This window comes from Myotis nattereri (genome assembly GCF_964212035.1).
Source record: "Myotis nattereri genome assembly, chromosome: 5".
In the NCBI taxonomy this organism is placed as follows: domain Eukaryota; kingdom Metazoa; phylum Chordata; class Mammalia; order Chiroptera; family Vespertilionidae; genus Myotis; species Myotis nattereri.
Window position 1 is genome coordinate 18,857,689 of NC_138080.1, and position 25,262 is coordinate 18,882,950.

General features: G+C 51.9%; 1 protein-coding gene across 1 annotated transcript; it reads left to right on the forward strand.

Annotated features, from left to right (window-relative positions):
* Positions 1 to 8,667: 8,667 nt before the first annotated feature.
* Positions 8,668 to 20,020, forward strand: LSM4 (LSM4 homolog, U6 small nuclear RNA and mRNA degradation associated). The gene is made up of 5 exons (XM_081092279.1): positions 8,668 to 8,780; positions 12,630 to 12,671; positions 14,521 to 14,619; positions 17,637 to 17,820; positions 19,172 to 20,020. The coding sequence occupies exons 1-5, from the start codon at positions 8,778 to 8,780 to the stop codon at positions 19,261 to 19,263; spliced, it is 420 nt and encodes a 139-aa protein (XP_080948405.1). The 5' UTR covers positions 8,668 to 8,777; the 3' UTR covers positions 19,264 to 20,020.
* Positions 20,021 to 25,262: the final 5,242 nt, after the last annotated feature.

Consider the following 25,262-nt stretch of genomic DNA (forward strand, 5'->3'; position numbering starts at 1 on the left):
ACCTAGCCTCTTCCTCTCCTTCGGGGCTCCGTTGGAATGTCACCTCTTCCTAGAAGCCCTCTCTGGCTGTCACCTCCTCCTAGGGGCCCTTCTAACGGGCTGAACTCACCACCACCCAGGAGATCCTTCTCATTTCCTTATTTCACTGAAAGAAATCATTCCTTGATAGGTGCAGCTTTCCTGGTGTAATTCCCCATTTGCTATGACATAAGGGTTAGAACTTAACATGCCAAGAGGGTGTCTCTATTACATCCATGTCCCTGTACTCAGGACAAGCCTAGCACACAGTCGATCTCCCACCAACCTTCATCAGAGGTCAGAATTCCTCCAAAAACAGCCAGAAAAATAAAGCTGTGTTTCTGGCCACATCCTCAGAATCAGGGCTGCACATTAGACACGGGTCACCGACGTCTCATTCCAAGCAGCTTGGCCCCGATTAGCCAGGCTGCTGCTGAAGTTCCAGCTGCCTCCGGCCCAGGCCTCAGACTACCCGGGGCAGAGGTCTTTGGACTACCCAGAGCCCTGTTTGCCAGCTCAGACTGGAGGTCACATTATCAGTGACTATTTGGGTCTCTGGCAGCTTCAGGTAGCATTCAGAGCAGGTCTCGTCTGACCAGGGGAGTGAGACCCAAACCAAGCGGGAGAAGAGAACAGAATGAAAATCTCACTCAGAATCAGGCTTTATAGTTTAAACATGTTGAAAGTGTCTGGTGGAAAGTACACATGTTGCTAGAAGCCTAGGATGTGAAGAGAGGGAAGTCACAGTGGGTTTCATTTTCCCCCATCAAAGGGAGGAAACGGAAACACCCAGAGTCAGCCCTGATGGGGGGAAACTGAGTCCCATGCTGTTGCCAGAAGTGATTGGGGTAAAGGCTCAGGTTCACTGGCACCTGAACCACCCATGGGTCCTCTTCAAGTGTATAACTGGAATTCTCTTTTTAAATCTCCCCAAATCCTTAGAGGAAGGGACTGGTCTTACACCATTTTGCAAGTGAGAAGACTGCGGCCCAGAGCAGGCACGCCACTTGTCCCCGGTCACATATGCGAGGGGTGGATTTGGATTAAGAGCATATGGGCATATCCTTAGGGGAGGACAAGCAGACACACACACACACACACACACACACACACACACAATCCTGGCTGGAGCTGCCAAGATGTGTGCTCAAGGACGGGCTTTGCAAAGGTGTAATCGCTAATGCAATGCCCATGTAGGTTAGATGAAGGCACAGAGAGGAGGATGGAGAACTGGAGAGAGAGAGAGAGAGAGAGAGAGAGAGAGAGAGAGAGAGAAAAGGTAGTTACCTTGGAAAGCCAAGAGCAACAAAATGGTACAGCTGCAGTGAAAGAATGCTTGCCAGCCCGGGCCAGTGCGGCTCAGTTGGTTGAGTGTCCTCCCGTGTACCAAAGGGTCGCTGCTTCCGTTTCCCGTCAGGGCACATACCGAGGTTTCTGGTTCGATCCCTTGGCAGGGCATGTGCCAGAGGCAACTGATGGATGTGTCTCTCTCACATCGATGTTTTCCTCTCTCTCTCCCTCACCCTACCTCTCCTTCTAAAATCAATTTTTTAAAAGTTTGGCAGTTCCTCAAGAAGTTAAACATAGTTACCACAGGGCCTCGCAATCCCATGCCTCGGTATAAACCCCAAACAATGGAAAGTATTAGGCGTTGAAATAGTTGTAATGAATGTTCACGACTACGCTATTCACAATAGCCAAACCATCAACATAAAATGTCCATCAAGGGATGAATGGATACACAAAATGTGGTTTACCCAGGTGGCTGTCAGTATAGCATGGAACATGACTCAGCCATAAACATGAACAAAGCTCTGACATATGCATGGATGAACCTGGAAAACACCGGGCCAAGTTAAGGAAGCCAGTCACACAGGCCACACGGTGTATGATTCCATCTGTATGCGATGTCCTCGACAGCGAGTCCATAGAGACAGAAAGTAGATGAGTGGATGCCAGGGGTCGGGGAAGGGGTATGGGAGTGACTACCAATGGGGACAGGGTTTCCTTTTGAGTCGATGAAATGTTCTGGGACTGGACAGAGCTGATGGTTTGCAGCATGGTGATTATATTTAATGCTACTGAACTGTACACTTTAAAATGGGTTAAGTGGTGTTTTATCTTATGTATCCTTTATCACAATTTTTAAAAAGCCAACATGGAAGCATTTATGAATGTGAAACAAATGCAAGAGAAAGACAGAGACACACAAATGTAATTGCAAAGGCAGCAAAAATCTCAGGAAGGAGGAATAAGAAATTGATAACACTGGGTCCTTTGGGGAGGGAACCAGAATGTGGGAAGGGAAGTGAAAATGGGGGTGGAGGGGAGATACCGCCAACACTTCTTGCACCATGTACACATATCAATTACCCAGAAATAAATACAATACACACTTTTTTTTTTAGAAAAAAAAACAACCACTAGAGATTCAAAAATTGTGGTAAAATACACATAACATAAAATGTACAACTTTTTAAAAATACATATTTTTATTGATTTTTTACAGAGAGGAAGGGAAGAGGATAGAGAGTTAGGAACATTGATGAGAGAGAAACATCGATCTGCTGCCTCCTGCACACCTCCCACTGGGGATGTGCCCGCCACCAAGGTACATGCCCTTGACCGGAATTGAACCTAGGACCCTTCAGTCCATAGGCTGACGCTCTATCCACTGAGCCAAACCGGTTAGGGCAAATGTACAACTTTTAAGTATACAGTTCAGTGGTATTAAATATGCTTACATTGTTGTGCAACCAATCTATACAACTTTTTTGTCTCATAAAGGTAAAACTCTGTCCCCATTAAACACTAACTCCCTAGCCCCCTCCCTCAGCCCCCGGCACCCACACTTCTACGTTCTGTGTCTATGAATCTGACTATTGTAGGTATCTCATGTAAGTATCCTATATAATTTGTCCTTTTGTGACTGACTTATTTCACTTAGCATAATGTCCTCAAGGTTCATCCATATTGTATCAGGTGTCAGAATGTCCTCCCTTTTTAAGGCTGCGTAATATTCCATCGTATGGAAGGACTATGTTTGCTTCTCCATCTTTCCATCAGTGGACACTTAGGCAGCTTCCATGTTTTGGCTATTGTGAATAATGCTGCTATGAACATGGTTGTGTAAGTATCTCTCATAGACCCTGTTTTCAATTGTTTTAGTCACTCAACTTATATGACTTATTTTTTTTTCAAAACAGTATGAGACTGATCACAAAGATGAAAAAAAGTAGTACAGTTTCCATAAACTCTCTACTCAGCTTCCCCCAGTGAAATAGTTTATCTTACTAAACCATTGTCACCACCGGGAAATTAATACAATGTAATGGACTTGGGTTCCCCAGAGTTGTAAAAAACTTATTCCCCAGAGTTGTGAAAAAACATTTCATTTGTAAAGAACTGTTCCTTTTCAAATTGCAGTAAGTTTTCTTAGGGAGAAAATGGAGGCCAGCAAGTATGGTGGTTAGAGCTGGCTTTGGTTCAAATTCTGCCTGACTCCTTATGTGGCCTGTACCCTCAGATGAATTATTTTCCTATTTCAAGCCTCAGTTTCCTCAACTGTAGAATGGGGATTAAAGACTACTGCAGGCTTTTTATCTATACTAGAGGCCCGGTGCACAAAATTCATGCACGGGGGAGAGGGTGGTCCCTCAGCCCGGCCTGCACCTGGATCCCTCTTGCAATCCAGAACCACTGGCTCCTAACCATTCATCTGCCTGCCTGCCTGATGCCCCTAACTGCCCCTCTGCCGGCCTGATTCCCTAACTGCCTATCTGCTCTCCACTGCCAGCCTGATGCCCCTAACTGCCTATCTGCTCTCCCCTCCTGGCCTGATCCCCCTACCTGCCTATCTGCTCTCCCTTCCTTTCCACGCCCTTTGGACCCCCCCCGCAGGCTTGCTGAGAGCTCTCTGCCACGGCCCCACCCCTGTCCTGATTGGTCATTATGTGATGGTGTCCTGGACAATTTGCACATTCCTCTATTATTAGTATAGATAATAAAACCCTAATATGCCAGTGGTTCTCAACCTGTGGGTCGCGACCCCTTTGGCAGTCGAATGACTCTTTCACAGGGGTCGCCTAAGACCATCCTGCATATCAGATATTTACGTTACGATTCATAACAGGTGATGAATGTCCTGGGGCTGCCATAACAGATGACCACAGAGTCAGTGGCTTGAAAAGACAAATTTATCCTCTCAAAGTTTGGGAGGCCAGAAGTCCAAAATCAGTGTCAGCAGGGCCACATCCCCTCTGGAGATGCTAAGGGAGGGGTCCTTCATTGTCTCTTCTAGATTTGGGGGGTTCCTAGCATTCCTTGGCTAGTGGCTGCATCACCCCAATCTCTCCCTCTGTCTTCTGTGTCTCACATCTCCCTCAGCTTTTCTCTTAGAAGGATACCAGTCACTGGGCTTTGACTCCATCCTAAATCCCAAATGATTTCATCTCAGGATCCTTAACTTAATTACAACCGAAAAGACTCTTTTTTCAAATAAGGTCCATTCACAGGTTCAGGGAGTTAGGACTTGGACATACCTTTAGGGGGTCACCATTTAACTCACTACATGTGGTACCTGCCAGGTGTCTCCACTATTCAAGTCTCTATCAACTTACTATTTTCCCCTTTCTCTATTCTATTTTTTTTAGAAGCGATACACTAAGTCCAGAATGGGAAATATTCTGTCTAGTGGATGAACCAGAGCTTACTCAACCAGTCCACTGTTATCAGACCTTTATGTTTTTTTTCCTGCTGGTTTAGGGTTGGCAACATTACTGCAAGGTCTGGCAGAATGGTTCCCTACATTTGCAAGACTTCCTTAGTATAAATTGTCAGAAATTAATTACTGAGTGGATGTGACACTTGTATGGATTCTAAGACATAATGCCATTTTCCCCACTTAGAAGAAAACATATGTCCACTGGTTTCACCATAACCTTGCTAGCACCGGGTTTTACAATGTTCCCCCCCCCCTTTTTTTTTAGTGGAGGGTAGGATATTTTTGGTAATTTGATAGGTACACTGGTCCTCACTCTTAAAGGTTTTGCTGTCAGAAATACAATTTCAACTGGAATGAAAAAAATAGGAGTATTGGTTCAAGAGATAAGAAAGGATAGGGATTCACGAAGCATCGGGTACAGAATTAAACAGGGCCAAGACTCTGGAGTGGAGAGATGGCCATGTCTGTACCTGAATGACGTTACTCTGACTGCAATTCCAGCACCAGCCTAGGACAGCCCTCTGATTGGCTGAGCCAGGGACATGTGTCCATGAGGAGAGGGGAGAAGGAACTATACTGACTCCCTCAAATAGTGGCCCATGCAACCTCTCATGTTTTTGCTCCTACAAGTCAGAGTCCAGAAGGCCTAAGTGTACAAAAGCACAATTAAATGTGCCACACACCAGGTAATAATGAAAATCTATGCAAGGTACCAAAGTTCAAAGTGTAAGAGAGGGAATGATTAAATTTTGGGGTCAGTCATTGAAGAGTCCACGAACCAGCTACGCATCAGTGCAGGTTCTGGCCACTGCAGGGGACAGAATCCAAACTCCAAGTGGATGAAGCAATAATGAACTTCTTGGGCTCATGCAAATGGAAAGTCAGACCTAATGGCTTCAGGCATAGCTGGATCCAGGGGCTCACACCATGCCACCCTGTCCACCAAGCAGCTCTTATGTATGTTGCAACCTCATGGCACTGGCTTTTCTCTATCTCACTATTTCAGTAAATGGGAATATCTCACTATTTCACTTTTAACAACCTCCATGGAAAACACTCTTCTTGCTCTTCTCCCTCCTGACCCTCAGTATCTCTCTCAAGGGAGATTCTTTTTTTTTAATGTTTTTATTGATTTTTAGAGAGGAAAGGAGAGGGAGAGGGAGAAGGGGGGGGGGAGAGAAACATCAATGAGAGAGAATAATTGAATGAGAGAGAATCATTGATCAGCTGCCTCCACCCCACACTGGGGATCAAGCCAGCAACCCAGGCATGTGCACCCGACCAGGAATGGAACCATGACCTCCTGGTTCATAGGTTGACCTCACCCACTGAGCCACGTCAGCTGGACTCAAGGGAGATTCTAATTGGCCTTGCTTGGTCATGTGCTTCCCTTCTAATCAATCACTATGCCCAGGGGAATGGAGAACTCTGGCCACCCTATGTTGAAAGGACTTACAAAAGCCGCAGTGACCTCACTCTACCACATGGGGTCACCCAAGTGGAGTTTTCAAGGGTGAATAGGAGTTTGCCAATTGGACAAAAGAAGAAAGCCTCCCACAGCTGTTGTAGCTGGGTGGTTGAGCACTGACCTATGAACCAGAAGGTCAGGTTTCAATTCCCCGTCAGGGCACGTGTGGGCTCGATCCCCAGTAGGGGGCGTGCAGGAGGCAGAGGATCGATGATTTTCTCTCATCATCGATATGTCTCTCTCCCTTTCCCTTCCTCTCTGAGATCAATAAAAATATATTAAAAAGAAGAAAGCCTCTGCATAGAAAAGTCAGAAAGGAGTGATGCAGCACAAGATTTCTTCCTACTTCCACCACCACATTAATGCCGGGGCACTTCATGCACCCCAGTTTCTGTTGTTTACATCAAGTAGCCTTTACCCTAACAAACCAACTTTGGCAGTTCATCCTGATCCCTCTAACACAGTTAGGGCATCACTGTTGGCTGCCTGTCAACATCCTGCACACATCCCAGACCTCGCCAGCTCCCCGGCGGGAAGCCTTGAACTGATGATAGATGGGACTTGGATAATAAATGCGTCAGCTGCCCTGACCCTGCGTGGGACCACAATGAGACATGAGCTCTTATGCTGTTGTCCCAGCTGGACTGACCTCCGCTTGCTTCCTGTGTCATCTTCTTATTGGTGCCCCCCGCAGGATCCTTCCCTTCCTGTATCAGGTCTCCACCCCCAATGGGGGCATCCTGGAGTCACCCCCTGAACATACTATGTGACCTTGAGTACTCATCTTAGGACCCCCAAACTAAAGCATGAAGGACAACTGTTGGTAACAAGTGTCTGGCACTTTATATGGGGTCAGTTATTGGTCAATCCACTAACATAATGACAGATATGTTCTAAGCCCCAGTACCTGTAAGTATGACCTCATTTGAAGCCAGTGACCCAGTGCACGAATTCGTGTACATTTAAACGAAATTAATTAGAGGAAAGATTTGTGCAGTAATTACGTTACTGCAAAAAACTACATATCAAAATAGTATAGATAGTATTATAAAATTAAAATACAGAATATTTTAATATCACTATCCACCCTTTATAATAGAAATGTCAAGAAAATTTGTAAAATGTATATGAAAATAATAAATTGATTAATAAACAAATAACAACATGATATAAAAACATTGACAAAAACAATGATTGATAAATTGATTAATAAACAACAACATGATATAACAACAACAAAGTGCCAACAGTTGGTCTTCAGATACATTCTGGCGTCGCATGCGACTGGCGCGAGTGAGAGTTTTATACGTATCGCACATGCGCGACTCAACGTTTATTTTTAAATTGCCAGTGTGCGTCATATGTACCAGTGGGTCAGACAATCGGACTTATGTGCCGTCGGACACTTTGCCTTTTATATAGACAAGGTCTTTGCAGATGTAATTAAGGATCTTGAGGTGACATTACCCTAGATTTAGAGTGGTTCTATTAAGAAAACGGACTGTCCGTGTAATAGAAAGGAGAGAAAGATTTAGACACAGGCACACAGAGAGAAGAAAGCCGTGTGAAGAAAAAGATATTGGAGTGATGTGTCCACAAGCCGAGGAACTCCAAAGCTTGCCAGCTAGCAGAAGCTGGGCGAGCAGCATGGGATGAACTGTGTCTCTGCGCCTTCTGTAGGAAGCAACCCTGCTGACACCTTGCTTTCCGGCTTCTATTGTGTGATTTGTTACAGCAGCCCAAGGAAAGAATACATTTACCTACTCATTCCGTTTACCGTCTGTCTCCCGGCCATCTCCGCAGCCCGAGGAGAGCCAGTTCTGCCAGGTCCGTTCACTTGTGTTTCCAAGAGTAAGCAAGTAGTAGGTGCTCAATAAATATCTACTGCATGCCCATGCATTCATTGCGCTTAGTATGTGCCAGATGATGTCCCAAGTGGCTTCGCTCGTTTCATTCTCACCGAAACCTTCTACAGAGCAGACTCGATCATTACACTGGTTTTATAGGGTGGATAACTAGGGCTCGGAGGGGCAAATTACCAAAATATGTGCCTTGGATAAGGAACAACTACAATAGTATCAGAAGCGTAGGAGCCCCCCCCAAAACAAAACAAAACAAAAAAGAAAGAAGAGTCAGGGGCCCGAAGACACTTCCTAATAACCAAGGAGCCTCGGTTTCTCCAACTGCAAGGTGTAAGGAATAACCAGTTTTGTCCACAGTGTGGAGCCCACGTCAGCGAGGGTTTCACATGAGCATGCGCTCTTACCCACAAGCCTCCAGTGCCGGCGCACGTTGCTCCGCCCCGTTTTGCAGCACTCACCGCGGCACTTTACGGCTCTTTCCCTTATTCCTTCGGCGGGAATACGGCACCGCCCGCCCCTTGTGCCTAACAGGCCCCGCCCTATTCCACACGGATTGGTCGCCCTACCTTTGAGCCCCGTCCGGACTGGCTCTCGTCGCTGCCATTCCATTCAGTCTAGTGGCGCGCGGCGGGGCGGCTACCGGCGGGCGCGTGAACGGAGGCGGCCGCGGCGGAAGTGACCGGCGGGCCAGGTGCCTGCCGCCACCATGGTGAGGGCAGGGTGATGGCGTGTGCTCGCCAGGAGGCGGGGGCGCGGCCTCCAAGGCCCCTCGGGGCTAGCTCTGGGGCAGGGGCGACGCGGAGTGAGTGTGTAATGGGGCCCGCCCTCGGCCCAAGAAGGAGAAACTGAGGCCCGAGAGGGCAGGAGGCTCTCCTAGGGTACCCAGCGCGTCGGTCTCCGAAAACTTAGGCTTGAACGAACGTGTCACCATAGTATGGCGGCCTGGCTGCAGTCCTCCCACTTTGTAGATGGGGAAACTGAGGCTGGAGAGGACGGGGACCCGCTGAAGGGCCCGGTGAATGCGGCAGAGGGAGTGTGGCGGGGAAGTGTCCCCGATGCCTCCGACCACCCTGGCCTCCTGTTGGGGAGCTGGAATCCGAGGAAGGAGGGGGCCCGCCTGAGTTCTCTCATTAAACCAGTTTTGGGGACTTCGGGGGGGAGGGGGGTTTGCAAAGCCCTAGAATGCAGCGCAACTTCCGGTGCCTCATATTGAGGCTGAAAAGCAGATCCAGCAAAGGGGTTTCTTCTCCCGGATCACAAAGCAGGGGGAGAGGGCCTTCTGAGCCAGGAGCGGACCGACTGCGCGCTCTCCGTTCCCAGAAGGAAACATGGAGACCCTGACAGGGCGACGGCGGCCCCCGCAGAGGAATTCCGAGCCGGGCTTCCGGGGGAGTGCGTGGCCCGGGAGCGCCCGCGTCGCGCTGCGACTTGAGAGAAGGGACCAGGTTCCTCCCCGCGAGGAGCAGCATGATCCCTCTTTAAGCTCCGTGGCGGCAGATCTTTGTACTTGTCCCTGGTACAGGCTCAGAGCCTAGAACCGAGCCCGTGCAAGGTGCAGGCCCATCGTTCCCACTGGCATGACACCTCCCCGGTTCCCTGTGGTCCCGGCGGCTGGAAGCGGGGGGCTGGGTGTGTACGCGGGGATGGTGGTCCATGCCGGCTTTTTGACTTGGGAACCTCAGGAGCCCATTGGGTCTGGTCCAGGATTGGCCCGGACCTCACAACCAGGCTCCAAACGTTGTGAGAAAGCCCAGAGAAAGGAACCCTCTTTGCTTGCGCTTTTCTGACTTTCCCAATTCCAGTCTCCCCCGGAGCTGAGTGCTCGGCCCTCTCCCATTTCTTTGGACACCTTCACGCATCTTCCTCTTTCCCGTTGAGTTTTAAGTTCTCCGGCACAGTTTGGGCGTGAGGATGGAGATGGCCAGACCCGGCCACTGCTCCTGGTCGTTGGTTGCAGCCGTGGAGGGCTGTCTGTCTGCCACCTCTCCCTTGAGCTTCTCCTTATTTGAGGGGTGGGGCGGGCGGAATGTGCCTGCCTGCGCAGTATGTGTATTTCCCTTGTATTTATTCAGCAAATATTTCCTTAGTCCACCTGGTGTGCCCGGCCCCGTGCTTGGCATTGGACGAAGCCCACACCTTCCGAGTTTTCCAGTCCAGCAAGAGGCGTGGTGTTTCAAGTCTAGCCGGGGAGACAAGTAAACAAGATAATTAGAGACTGGCTAAGTGCTATCATGGAAACAGCCCAGGGTGGCCCAGGTGGAAACCTCGCTTCCTAAATGGGGTTATTATGAGGTCCTGGCAGAGGGAGGTGATGTTGGAGCGGCAGCCAGCCTGGGGAAAGGCACCCCAGGCAGAGGGAATGGCAGGAACAAAGGTTGAGCAATAGGAACCTGCATGGCGTGAGGAGCAGAATGGGCCTGTTTGCTGGAGCCTTGTCAGGTCTGGCCCGCCTGGGGGGTGAGTGAGAGGGAAGTCAGGGAGCAAGTGCTGGTCCCGTATGTGTTTCAGGCTTCCTCGGCTCCTCTGTGGATAGGGCGCAGCCAGTGACCGCTGTGGAGGATGTGGGTCCTCCAGAACGGTGCTGCCAGCAGCTGGACAACGTGGTGACCTGAGAGGGGCCATCATCAGCCTAGGGCAGCGATGGCGAACCTATGACACACGTGTCAGAGGTGACACGCGAACTCATTTTTTTGGTTGATTTTTCTTTGTTAAATGGCATTTAAATATATAAAATAAATATCAGAAATATAAATCTTTGTTTTACTATGGTTGCAAAGATCAAAAAATTTCTATATGTGACACGGCACCAGAGTTAAGTTAGGGTTTTTCAAAATGCTGACACGCCGAGCTCAAAAGGTTCGCCATCACCGGCCTAGGGGCTGTATATGTCGTAAAATACATGTGTGGGTCCCTTGCGGACAGGCGTCCATCTGCTCTCACTGGCTTATGACCTTGCTCTGTGTCCCTGGGCAACTCATTCCCCTGACCCTCCCTCTGCTTCTTGGCAACTGAGTCCATTTTTCATTCTCACATTCCAGGTCTGGCCGGACCCTGTCCCCTTTCCAGTGATCTGGGAGCAGAACCCGGTGTCGCATCACCTTGGTTCAGATTCCCTCTTGCCCAGGAAAGCCCACAGCTTCTCCATAGTAAAGGCAGTCTGGGCGCGTGGCCCCAGGTGCCATTCTGGTCCTCCTGGGAGTTTCCTTCACGCCCGGTGCAGCGTCACACTGATGCACCCAAATGAGAGGGGTGTCCCCAACCTGCCCATCCTCCCTGGAGCAGCTGCCTCTCCTCCACGTGGCTCGTTCTTCTTATCTTGCCAGTCCAGGAAGCCAGTGCAGGAAGTGGGCTGGGGCCTGGCTTCCTGTTGTCGCCGGACCTCCCTGGTGACTCTTCTGGGGAAGGCCTCTGAGATACTGGATTGGCCCCCAACCCAGGCCCTTCCATGGAGAGCCACCCCGTGGGGGTTGAAGGCCATTTCCACCTCCACAGGAGATGCCTTCCATTCTGCCACCTGGAGAAATAGCTGAGCTGCCCATATCGAGTGAGTCGTGTGAGGCCAGGGCAGGATGAAGCAAAACCTCTTGCTCCCTGAGGCAGTTTCCTGTCTGCAGGGTCCTTAGGCCAGAACCTTCCTCTGGCCGTACTGATTGGCTACCATTGGACCTGGACCCAAGCACCACACCTGAGTCACTTTCTGGAGAGCCGGAGGTGGCTCCAGTGTATGGGTCCTGATTTGTGTTTCCAGAGTGAGAAGAGCTGATTTTTTTCCAGTTGCACCATGTTTGTTATTAAAAAGAAATTCAGTAATGACGGAAAAAGAAATATCTTAAAAGCCCACCTTATCTGGGTGAGCTTTAAAAGATTCCATCCTTTATCTGCCATCTCTTGCAATAACCACAAGCTTTTTCTGCAATGTTTCTTCCTCTTACCTGGTGAACTCCTGTCTTTCAAAACCCAGTTCAGTGTGTCCTCTTCAGATCAAGGTGGACTCCCCACTGTGCTTGGCCGAGTCACTCTTGGTCCAGTTGGGGCTGCCCTCCGGCTTCAGACAGACAGAGTCCAACCAAGCTCTCTCTCTTACTAGCTCTAGTGCTGGGCAGAGTTCTCTGAGCCTCAGTTTCCCCATCTGTAAAGAGGGTGTGACAGTTGCCATATGCAGTGCTGGGAATGAGACCTGGAGTTGGGTGTATTCATCTTAAATATCAGTTGAGCAAAACAGCAGCAGAGGGACCTGTATGCTGTGATGCTGCTGATAAGCATGGTGGGTGTGAGGACAATGTGCAGTGTGAGTTATAAAAAAATACCACACAAACAGCACTGGGCCTAGGTGTCAGCTGCCTCTGGGAGGAAAGAGGGGCCTTGAGAGGGTTCTTTCCTAAACTGGGGGGCAGGTGTGTGTCCTGGGGTTGTGCAGAATGAGGAGAATGCCTCTCCCGGACGGGGTTAGGCGTGTGTGCTCCTGCTCTCCTGGTGCTATCGTGGGACCCTCCCCAGAGGCCTGGGGCTCCCGGAGCTGATTAAACAGACAGATCTTGTACTTTTGCTTGCATTTCAGCTCCCGTTGTCACTGCTGAAGACGGCTCAGAATCACCCCATGGTATGTACCATCTGGGACAGCCACTTTCAGTGGGGACCAGCCTTAGCACAGGGATGGGGACACTGGGCCAAGGGTGAGGTGCCTCTGGCCAAACCTGCTTCCCCACCTGTCCACACAACAGCAGCTTGTCTCTTACTTCCCACACAGGTCAGGACCAGTGTCATTGTTGCTGCTTACAAAAGTAATATGTGCTTATTAAAAATGTCAAACAGGCCCTGGCTGGTTTGGCTCAGTGGATAGAGTATCGGCCTGTGGACTGAAGGGTCCCAGGTTCGATTCCGGTCAAGGGCATGTGCCTTGGTTGTGGGCACATCCCCAGTGGGGAGGTGTGCAGGAGGCAGCTGATCGATGTTTCTTTCTCGTGGATGTTTCTAACTCTCTATTCTTCTCCCTTCCTCTCTGTGAAAAATCAATAAAATATATTTAAAAAAAAAAATGTCAAACAGAAAGAAAAGTCAAACACGAGAGAGATTCATAGTGGAAGCTCCCTCCATTCTAACTAATTCTGTGATGTATGTGTGTTCTTTTTATTCAGTGTAATTCAAATACCACAAAACTCAGCCCTTTAAAGTGAATAATGCAGTGGCCTTTAGTAAACTCACAATATTGCACAACCATCACCTCTCTGGGATCCCGAACATTTCCATCATCCAAAAGAAGACCCGTGCTCTTTAGCAGTTCCTCCCCATGCTTCTGGCCCAATCCCTGAGAACCACAAACCCACCTTCTGTCTCTGTGGATTTGCCTCTTCTGACACTTCGTATAAACGGGGTCGTATAACAGGTGGCCTGTGTGTTTGGCTTCTTGCACTCAGCATGTTTTCAAGGTTCCTGTATATTGTGGTATTTTATGGCTGAATAATATTCCATTGTGTAGATGGACCACAATGTGTTTATCCATTCATCAGTTGATGTACATTTGATTTTTTTCTATCTCTTGGCTATTTGTGAATATTTGGCTACTGTGAATGTTCGTGTATACATTTTTTTTTAATATATTTTATTGATTTTTTACAGAGAGGAAGGGAGAGGAATAGAGAGTTAGAAACATCGATGAGAGAGAAACATCGATCAGCTGCCTCCTGCACACCCCCCACTGGGGATGTGCCCGCAACCAAGGCACATGCCCTTGACCGGAATCGAACCCGGGACCCTTCAGTCCACAGGCCGACTCTCTATCCACTGAGCCAAAACGGTGCTGGGGTTCGTGTATACATTTTTACATGGATGTATGCCTTCACAAATATCTGAGTTGATTCTTTTTTGTTGTTGTTAATCCTTACCCGAGGATATTTTTCCCATTGGTTGTTTTTTGTTTGTTTGTTTGTTTTTAGAGAGTTTGTGACGGAGGCGGGGCGGGGGGGGGGGGAGCGGGGGACAGAGAAACAACAATGTGAGAGAGACAGAGAGATTGGTTGCCTCCTGCATGCACCCTGACCAGAGGCTGGGGATCGAACCTGCAACCCAGATATGACCAGGAATAGAACCCTCGACTCTTAGATGCTCAGGCTGATGCTCTAACCACTGAGAACATGGGCCAGGGCTGAGTATTCTTTTGTTTGTTTGTTTTGAAATCACAACCTTTATTGATTTTATTGGGTTTTGGGTCTTTTTTTTTTTTCCTCACCAAAAACAAAAGGTTTCCTTGTAGAAGTGCCCCGCAAAGTGTACAGAGAAAGCAGAACATTTCCCTGTAAGATAGGCCTCTCTGGGCGCCTGGGCTCTGTGTGCAGTGGCCTGGGTACTAAAAGGAGCCGAGGACATATCAGAATGAGGTTGGGGCTACTCTTACTGGCAGGGCTGCACCTCCCGTGGAACCCCTGGCTGACTGGGGACCCGTTTCTCTCCAGTTAGTGGAGCTTAAGAACGGGGAGACGTACAATGGGCACCTGGTGAGCTGTGACAACTGGATGAACATCAACCTGCGCGAGGTGATCTGCACGTCGAGGGTGAGTGCCCTGAGCTGGAGTCTGCGCCTGACACCCGGGGCTGTCCGGTGGGGCGGGCAGGCGTGGGGAGTGGAGGCAGTGTGGCCAGGAGTGCTCGCTTGGACTGGAGGCTTACAGAGCTTCAGCATTCTGGCTTCCCCATGAGGTGAAGGCCCTTCCCTGCACCTGTTGGGAGGAGTAGGGGGGCTTCCTCAGCCTACCACAGGTCATCCTACCAAGGGTGGGGCCTACGGGAGGAGCAGGGCCTCCCAGTGTCCTGGACTCTGCACCTGTGAGGACTTTGCACCTGTGGGGATGTTTCCTGATCAGGTACTGACCTGCTATCCCTCTCCTCCTGCCCCTGCTTTCACCCCTGACAAAGGAAGACTCAGGCCTGAGGGGGTGCTTCTGGAGACAAGTCTACGGGCAGCCTTGGCTGCTGCGGTTCCAGGCTGCAGGCCATGGTGGTGTGGCGATGGGGTATCTGAGGGCAAGGACAGCCCTGTGGCCCCAGAGGCTCGCTTACCTCCCCAGGTCTGAAGCCAGGAACTGCAGGGCCAGAACCTGAGCTCCCAGGGCTGGGAAGTGTCCCTGGGGTCAGAGGCTGGGAAGACCCCAGAGCCATGAGGACAAGGACGGCGGTGGAGGCAGGCGCTCTCCCACTAATGTGCATGGGCTCTAGCCTTCTGCCTGGATTCCAGTCTTGGTCCCCATGCCCACAATAGCCCCCCAGGTTACAAAGGAAGAAGCTGCTAGGGGCCTTAGCCAGGTTGGAGCTGTCTTGAGCCGGAGGGCAGCATGCCCCTAGGGTTTGCCATGCCAGAGTACAGCACAGCATAAGACAGCCCCCACCCCTGGTCCATCCTTCTGCATGGTTCACACACCAACGGGCAGACTAGTGGGCATGGCCCCTCCCCTCACCTACACAGCTCCATGACCTGTTTCCTGTAATGGGACACGAGCTTCCACATCAGCTGGAAGCTCTCTCCCGGTTTTCGTGCCACATGCCAGGCAGCAGGTGTAGGGCAGCTCCATTATGGCCCTAGCAGACAGTGCTGCAGTGCATGGCCTGGCATGCATGTGTCTTTCTGCGCATGGCCAGTAGGTCTGTGTCCACTTGTAGAACCAACTACGGGGTTCGGGGAAAGTTTGGTCCAGCCTCCAGAGTCAGCTAAGCCTAGAAACATGGCTCCTCTGGGAGTTCCCTCTGTGACCAGGTGGTTGGGAGGAGAGGCTGGGATGAGGTTTGAGATCCCTTGGGCAGTGGGTGGCAGAGTCCAGAGACCCCAGGGGCTAAGGTCCCAGGGGAGCCCTGGTTGGCGGGCGCTAAACTACTGCCATGGAAAGCAGAGTGAGGTTCCTGCAGGGAGCGTACTGAGCCTGGCCTGTCCTTGGCTGAGGGAGAGCCAGTCAAGGAGCAGCCAGCCCCAGCCCTGGCCTCCAGCTTCCATGGAATCCTTCTGTTTCTATCTGGCTGTACTTTGCATCCCCATGGACTTGGCCCCTCGCCCACTCTTTCTGGGAAAGGAATGTGCAGGGCCTCGTGGGGTTCCTGTGTGGGATGGGAGCTCATGGACGTTCCTGGGAAGAGTTAGCCCTCGAATATTCTGTCTGACCCTCCGAGTGCTTATGCTGGGCCAGACCAGACTGCTGGTGAGTGTCAAGTGAGAGGACTGGGGATTTCAGGGAGCCTGGAAGGCAAGCCCTGTCAAGGACCAGAATTAGCTGGACAAGGAAAGGCGGGAACGGTGTGTGCAAAGTCCTAGAGGCAGGAAAGCCCTCCTTGTGTGTTCCAGAAAGTGTCATCTGGAAGGTGTGTTCAGTACCCAGAGAGGGCAGCCAGGGTGGGGCTGAATCTTAGGCGCTCCCCTGGTCCTTGGCCAAGGGACCCTGGCTGGGTTCTAAGCAGGGAGAGGTCTTGGTCTGATTTCTAAGGGTGTGGGGAGAGGAAAAGGCTACCCAGGCTTCTGGCTCTAGGCAATAGGGGTGGGGCTGGGAAACGAATATGAGGCCCTAGGCTCCTACCCAAGGGCAGCAGGAGGGGACTTCAGGGAAAGGCCTTGTGCTGGTTCCAAGATATGGGCTTGCGGGGAGGGGTAGTCTGTATCCTAGGAACCACAGGGCTTTTAAAAAAATATATATTTCTTTATTGATTTCAGAGAGGAAGGGAGAAGGAGAGAGATAGAAACATCAGTGATGAGAGAGAATCATTGATTGGCTGCCTCCTGCACACCCCACACTGGGGATGGAGCCCGCAACCCAGGCATGTGCCCTTGGCCAGAATTGAACCTGGGACCCTTCAGTCCGCAGGCCAATGCTCTATCCACTGAGCCAAGCCGGCTAGGGTGGAACCACAGGGTTTTTACTTTGCAAGCCCCCTCTCTCTCCAGCCTCAATTAGCTCCCCTGAAAATTGGCATCTTGGGGAGCTAACCCTGGCAGGGCCAAACCTGCCTCCCCTTTCCCCTCCTGGACCTCTTCACCTGTCACATAGGATCTCTCCTGCTGGCCTGTGCCCCACACCAAGCTCAGCCTCTGCCAGGAGACAGTTGGATGAATGAATGAGTCAGCTCTAGGTCCAGCCCAGCAGATTGATCTGGTGCCCACACAGACCTGGGCTTTAAGCCCTCGTCTCCATACCTACCTGTGTCTGGGCATGGCATGGCACCTCCCTAGAAAAGGTTCCAGAAGGTGTGTTCTAGAAGGCTGGGGACAGGTGCAGACAGGAGGTGGGTTGTGGCAGCACCTGGTGCATGGGGCAGCCCCCTACCCTGGGCTTTGGGCTGCAGGTAACAGACCCCATCCCACACTGGAGGACAGATTGATGCCATCTCCCATGTAGCTCTGCCGCTCTTCCTCTTGTGCCAAGGATGCTGAGGGTCTGTTAAGACCCCCTTTAGAGAGGCCTCGTGTCTTATCTGGGACTGTGAACTTGGCAGCCTACAGGGGTGATGCCAGAGATACAGGTGGCACCCAGCTGTCTGTACCCACTCTGAAGGGACCCGCATGGATCTGAGATCCCCACCCCCTGTTGTGCAGGATGGGGACAAGTTCTGGCGGATGCCCGAGTGCTATATCCGCGGCAGCACCATCAAGTACCTGCGCATCCCCGATGAGATCATTGACATGGTCAAAGAAGAGGTGGTGGCCAAGGGTCGTGGCCGTGGGGGCCTGCAGCAGCAGAAGCAGCAGAAAGGACGTGGCATGGGGGGTGCTGGACGAGGTAGGTCCTACACACACACACACACACACACACACACAAGTGGCTGCAGCACGTGGCATCTATTTCAGCCCAGTGTTGACATTCTTGGCTGGTGCTCTCACAGGGCAGCAGGCCTGGCTCTGAGACTCTCCCCTCAACTCCACCCCCCTCCCCCCCCCGCCCCCCCGCCCCCCCGCAGCAGAGCCAGGGGGGCAGTGACTCACAGGGCTCTTCTGTGGAGTGGCTATTGCTGCTGACTGCCATCTGTCCCACACCCCAGCCCGGGGTCCCAGCTGAGTCCTTGGTGCCCAGTGGATTGATCTGGTGCCATGCAGACCTGGGCGTTAATCTCTCATCTCTGGGCATGGCCTGGCACCTCCCTGAGTCTCAGTTTCCCCTCTGTAGAGAGGATCTGGTGGTGCCCACCTGCTCAGGCTGCAGGCAAGGACCCCAACTCAGGGCCTGGCACAGAACCCTTCCCTGCCCTGACTCCTTGATGCCAAGGTCACACCTTTTTTATGGACTCCCCTCACTGCCTCGACATGACAACTCTGGCATACAATTAAATTTGTTGTGCAGTCAGCTGGGGCCTGAGCCTAGAGGCCGTCTGTAAGCCCCACCTTCCTGGGTGGGTGCCTGTTCTTGGAGTGGCCTGCCCTCTTCTCTTCTTATGTATGGACCTTCTGAATGCCAGGCCTGGAGCCAGCTCTCAGCCAGACTCGGGTGACAGGGCACTCCAGGTGGAGGGTTGACAGAAACGGGGGGTTAGTGGGCCCTGAATTCTCAGGGGCTGTCTGATACCTAAGGCCAGGCTCTTTGCACTGGGGGGTACCACTGGTGACTAAGCTGCAAGGAGGGTGGGGGGAGTGGCCTGCGCAGGCCACTCTGAAGAGAAGCCACCTTGGCAAAGCTGGTCTTGACCATGAGAGGTGAGATGGGGCACCCCGTGCCAGCATTGGTTGCTGGACCTACAGGATGGTGTTAGTGTGCGGGGGGTCCTGGGTCCCCCGTGTACACCTTAGCCTCAGAGTTGGGGGTCTTTGCTCCACCCCTGGCCAGAGTCCTGCCCCTGTCCTGGCTCCTGCTCCACTTACTCCATAGCCCAAGCCCCCACCCCAGCCCCCGTCCCTCTCTCCCAGGAAGCCTGACCCAAGCCTCGATGTGACTTGTGGTCCTCCTCTATCCTTCCTCATACCCTTTGCAACCTCGGGGATCTGATCTCTTCTGTCACTGAGGACATTCTCGAGCACCACCATACCCAGCTCTGGTCAGACACTCCACCCCAGATTTTCAGCCTGCTTTTCCCCACTTTACATAGGGGGGCCCTACCCTGGAGCCTGGCTCCCATGCAGCCCCCACTTCTGTCCTGCAGGTGTGTTTGGCGGCCGTGGCAGAGGCGGGATCCCAGGCACTGGCAGAGGTCAGCCAGAAAAGAAGCCCGGCAGGCAGGCGGGTAAACAGTGAGCTGGCCCTGCGTTACCCAGAGACTTAAGCCCTCCCCCAACAGGCCGCATGTCTGCTCCCGGCCATGAGTCTGTTCAGAACAGAAAAAAAGAGGCAGGTGTTGGGGGGACCCCACCTGTGCATCTTATGGTCCTCCTCTTTATGTTGTCTTTTTTTTTTAATTGATTTTTGATAGAAGAAGGGAGAGAGAGAGAGAAACATGGATGTGAGAAAAACATCATCAATCTACTGCCTCCGGCATGTGCCCTGACTGGGGATGGAGCCCGCAACCTGGATATGTGCCCTGACTGGGAATTGAAACTGCAGCCTTTCGGTGTACGGGACAGCGCTCCAACCACCCAAGCCACACCGCCAGGCATTACGTTCTTTTTTAAGCCAGCATTTCTACAATTTAAAATATTATTTGGTGGTTTTGGTTTTGTGAAGTCGCAGCCAACTTGATTCCTGAAAGGCTCTGTGTGTGAATGCATCTGTGGAGCCTTCCCCCTTGTGTTATCGGGGGCATTTTCCAAATAGGTTTGTTTTGCATCTCTTGTTGGATCCCTGTGTGGCAAACAGATGGGAAGTTTTCATTTTAAGGTCTTTGCACTGAGATTGACAGTCCAGGGAGTTTTCCTGAGACAGACCTGACACTGTTTTTTCAGAACAAATCCGCACAGACATGTGCCTCAGATGCTGTTGTGGGGCCTTGGTGGGCCCTGTTCCTTTGCCTTTCTCCCTCTTTTGTGTTACAAAAATAAAACCAAAACAACTACCACCCACCAATCCGAAGTTTCTTTTGAACCACTGGCACGTGATAGCATGTGGTGTCCTCGGTAAGTCACAGCCCTGTAGGGAGTTTCCTTTCTAGGCCTGCAGCACATCTCGCTGAGGGTAAGCACTTTCAACAGGACTTTTACCATGTCCTACATTTTCTTATGAAAGGCAAGCGTTTCACGCCTTGTGGATGGTGTGCCTTGGAGAAGAGGGGAGAAGCTTAAGAAAACCCAAACATTACTCGAGGCAGTCGCCTTCTCTGTTTGGGTGAACTCTGGTGTGAATGGTTCTTGCAAAACAGCTGAGTGTTGGTGGCAAGGCTGGGCCCTGTCGGTGCCTGCTGGCTCCCACCCCCACCTCTCCTAGCATCATCTCTCTCTACAGAAGACCTCTGGGTTCCTGGTCTGCGGGGTTGGGAACAGGCTCGTGACACAGGTGTTCTGTCTGGTGGAGCTTTGGGGAAATGGGGGCTCTGGGATCAAGTGTCCCATGGGCTGTGATGGGGAGTCTTTTGGGGGCCTGCACCTGGCAGTTTAACTGTGATTTGGACCAAGAGTGTCCGGAGGTTCCCAGCACCTTGTATCCTTCTGAAGTTCAGGGATGTGAGCCTGTCTCTGGTCACCACACTGCCCTTAGCCCCAGCCACCTGGCCCTGACCTTTCCAAAGGGCAGCTTGGCTAGCTGTCCTGTCATCTTACCCCAGACATAAGCCACTGCCCTAGCCCTGCACTTAGGTGTCTGGGCTTCCTGAATGCCCTGTCTTGAGCTGGCTGTTAGGACAGCTCTGTTTGTCTTCTTCCTTATTGGTTTGAAGAAACCAGCCTCAAACCCTCAGTAAGAGAAACCAAAAGTAAGGGGCCTCAGTCTTTCTGTCCTGATGGTCTGTCCGCAGACAACGCAGGATCCTCAAATGTGGCAGTGACCTCCTGCCCCTGGAGTTTGCTCCTGGTGGCCATCAGGGAGCCTCCCTCGCTCAGGTGTGATTTAGCCTGGGGCCAAGAGCCCGGTTCTGGGACATAGATACAGCTGTGGGAGGTGTCTCTGTTGCTTTTCTGTGTCACCCTTGCCTGCACACACCTCCAAGTCATCCTTCCTTGATGCCTGCACTGAGCCCACCACCACCACCTCCAGGTGTGACAGCAGCTGTCCTTCCCACCCGCCAATTGGACCTTGGTGCCAGGCACCTCCTGGCATTGGCAGGAAGTGTCTCCGGTGGCTCAGCATGTGCCCCAGGGTCCTCTGCCACCCCCCTGTGGACAAAGGGCTGGCTGCTTAGCCAGGGGAGGGGGGTTCGGGAGAGGCCTGCTGTCCACTCAATGGGAGAGGCCACCTGCCACAGCAGGAACAGGGGGCTTAGGACAGGAACAGGGGCCACAACCCATCCAGGTGCTTTTAAAGGAGAAAGTAGAGGTGGTCAGAGAAGGCAAGACGGTGATGTGTGAGAAGGGCTTGAGGGAGGCAAGGGAGCCGGCTGTCTTGGGGGAGAGTTCAGATGGAGGAACAGCCCATGCAGAGCTCTAGGTGATGGGAGCAGAGTGAAGGGGGGCAGGAAATGGGTTGGTGCAGGCCCCGACTGAGATGGGAAGCGACAGAGGGCCAGGGTGAAGCCAGGAGACCAGGAAGAGGTAGTCCTGGGGACTTGGAACTTCTTTATTGGTTGTAAGAAACCAGTAAAGTCCCTCACGGAGGCCATGAGGTGGAACTAGCAGCAAGGCTGCCATGAGGACCCAGGCAAATGAGCTGCCCATTCCACAGTAAGCCCAGGACACCAAGGGACCTTTCCACGGGGGGGGGGGGGGGGGGGGGGGACGGGGGAGGGGAGAGGCCTCAATGAGGGGACACAGTCAAACCAGCTCTGGAAGGACAAAAAGGCACTGGTCATGGGAGGAGAGCAGAGAACAGGTGGTGGGAACAGCAAGTGCAAGCTCCCGGAGATTCTATGGCCTGCTCCCATACTTAGGCACAGAGAGGATGGGTACCTGACCCAGGTCACATAGCTCCTCCCTGTTTCGTCCTTGAACTTAGGGGATCCATTTACCTTCTCTCAGTTCTGTTGTGTCAAGCACAGTCAGGAGTCTAGAGTCAGTTGGGGCAGGGAAGAGGCAAGATAGCCTCCTGCTTAAAAATTCACTCCCCTTACTGTGGTTTCAACTGAGAGACAGGGTTCAAGGCACATAGGGGCCCTGCAGGTTTAAAACACACACACACACACACACACACACCCGTGCCTGCTGGTAACGAGTCTGAGTCTACCTCACGGGGTTGTTGGGAGAGTTACTGGAGGGAATGCTTGCTATACAACAAACACTCTATTCATGCTCGAAGCGCTCAGTGGTGCTTCAATGAGCACCTGTGGAGCGCCTGAGCCCCCCCCCCCCCCCTGTAAATCTCCAGGTCAGGATGATTGGCCCATTGGTGGGGGGGTGGGGGCGGGGGCGGGTAAGCAGTGAGTGATGCCATCCAATGGGCAATGGCCAGGCCGCTGTCCTCTATGCCCCAGAGGCTGGCACCAGATGCCTGGCCTGGTGAGCAGTCACCTCACAGGCCCCTTCCGGTCTCGGCCCAGTCACCCAGGGGTGACTCATCCGTGCCCCGCCTCCACTGGAACCAGGCACTGAAATAGTCACCCAGCTCACTCTCGGGAGTGGCCGTGGAAATATTTCAGGGCTACGTTCAGTGCCTAAAAATACTCTGCGGGTCCTCATGAGCCTTCCCCTCCCTCATTCCCTTCTGTTCCTGTGAAAACCATTCCTGTGAGCACCCCAGGTCCTGTCCCTCCGTGTTGTGACCCGCTAGCACACTGAGTGTCCCTGGTGACCAGGGCTGGAGGCTGTCTCTAAATGCATGTGGACTGTGGTGCAGTGGCCGGCCTCCATTGTCACCATGGAGACCAGGATGCAGTTTCCCCGGAACATTCTGGAAAAGCAACCTTTCCTGAAACCCCTAGAAGTCTTTTCTTAGAGGGGGATGCCTGGATGCAGCAACACTATCCAGGGATATCTTAACTTTTCCTTAAAATGAGAATTGTTTTTTTAAAAATATTTTTATTGATTTCAGAGAGGAAGGGAGAGGGAGATAGAAATATCAATCATGAGAGAGAATCATTGATTGGCTGCCTTCTGCATGCCCCCTACTGGGGATCAGCCCACAACCCAAGTATGTGCCCCTGACCAGAAATGAACCAAACCTGGGCCCCTTAAGTCTGCAGGCCAATGCTCTATCCACTGAGCCAAACCAGCCAGGGCGAGAAAATTATTCTTGCTGTTTGTGTCCACAAGTCTGTAGAAAGCAGGCTCCCCAAAAGAGCCCTCAGCTGGACTGAACCCCATAGCCTCCCCTACTTGCTGTGAGACCCCTCATAGATTGTAGGTCCTTCTTTCTCCCTCTCCCCTGGGGGGCAGACTGTCCTCTTCAAGGCACCCAGACGTCCTTGACATCATCCCAGCCATTCAGCCTCCTGTCACACTGTCCTAACAGAGAAGATGGGAGAGGGAGAGAGAGAAATAAGTGGCTACCTCCTGCACCAGGGATTAAGCCGGCAACCCCGGGATGTGCTGACCAGGAATCAGACTAGCAACTTTCGGTGCACAGGACGACACCCAACCAACCGAGCCACATTGGCCAGGGCCAGATGTCCTGCTTTTACTCAATGTCCTTTTTATTATTTCTAAGTGGGTAACATTCACTAACATAAAATTAACCATTTTAAAGTGAACAATTTGGTGCCCTTCACAATATTGTGCAACCAGCTCTATCTAGTTCCAGAACATTTTCATCCCAAAAAGAAACCATATCTGTTCCCACCTGCACCAGCCCCTAAACCACAAATCTGCTTCCTGTATCTATGGATTTGGTTGTTCTGGACATTTCAAATAAATGAAATCATACAACATGTGGCCTTTTGTGTCTGGTTTCTCTCAGCATCATTTTCGAGGTTCATCCACATTGTAGTGTGTCACTCCTTGTGGCTGAATAATATTCCACTGTGTGGATGGACCACGTTGTTTATCCTTCAGCAGCTAGCTCATGGAACTGTTGCTAAGTGCTTATGGAATGTTTACTCTGCTGGGCACAGTTGTAAGCGCTTAATCTGCACCTTCTCCATGAGGTCATACTGTGACCACCATGCCCAGGTGCCCATTTCCCAGTGAGGGAAATGAAGGCAGAAAGTGGCAGACAGGCCTCCAGAGGAACCACAGACCATACTCTGGAGGTGGGGATAGAAACAGATAATAAGGAAGCCAAGAATCAAGCAAGATAAATGCCAGGTGAAGACTCAGGGTCTTCTAGGCAAACCAGTATGTATGTGCAAAGGCCCCGAGGTGGGAGTGGGCTGATGTGCTGGAGAACAAATGACTGGGAGAGAGGAAGGTGGAATGGACAGCCGCTACAGGTTCTGGGATGTGTGGGGAAGGGTTTGGACTGTACTCTGAGATGGAGAGGCAGAGAGAGATGCAGGAAGAGAGGGTGAGAGACTGTCTCAGATCCCACACCTTTCAGCAGGTGCTGGATGGGTTGATGCAGGAACTGATCCAGCTACCCCAGGGTCTTAACCATCCTTCTCCCAGTCTCAGAAGCCACTTCCTGAGTGGACCCTGCAGAGTAGGGGCCTGGCAGGGTGCTGTGAACACGGGAACAGGCCAGTTGGGTACCAGATGCTGCTACCTGCCTCTGCCTGAGTCAGCATCGCCATGGCAACGTGGATTCTACCAGATCCTCCTTCGGGCACATCCCCCATCATTGCAGGCACTTTCACGTCATTGCCGGGGGCAGGGGCACAGTTATTTTTACCCAGGCTGCTGACAGCACTCAAGGACCAAGATGCCCATTCCGCCATGCCTCTCAGCCCTTTTGCCTCCTAAGCAACCAGCTCCCTGCAGACTTTCCAGGCTCTTCCTGGAAGGGGGCAGGGACTGTCTAAAGCAGTGGGGTACTGCAGGTGAGGAAACATCCTGTGCAAGAGCTGGCAGTGGACAGCTGGAGTGGGCAGAGCTAGGGGGTGACAGAGACTGGCTGAAGCAGTAAGCCAGAGTGTGGGGAGGCCAGCGTGGCACTCAGAGGGAAGATGGCCCCTGAGCCTCCCGGACCATGGGCACTGGTGGGGAAAATGAGGCGGGGAGGGTAGTCATGGGCTCCACCTGGGTTGGTGAGGACTTCAACTACCCATCACCCCATCTGCTTATGACGGGTGCTCCTGTGATCCTCCCGCCCTTACCTTCCCCCATCTCCCCTCTTCTTACCCC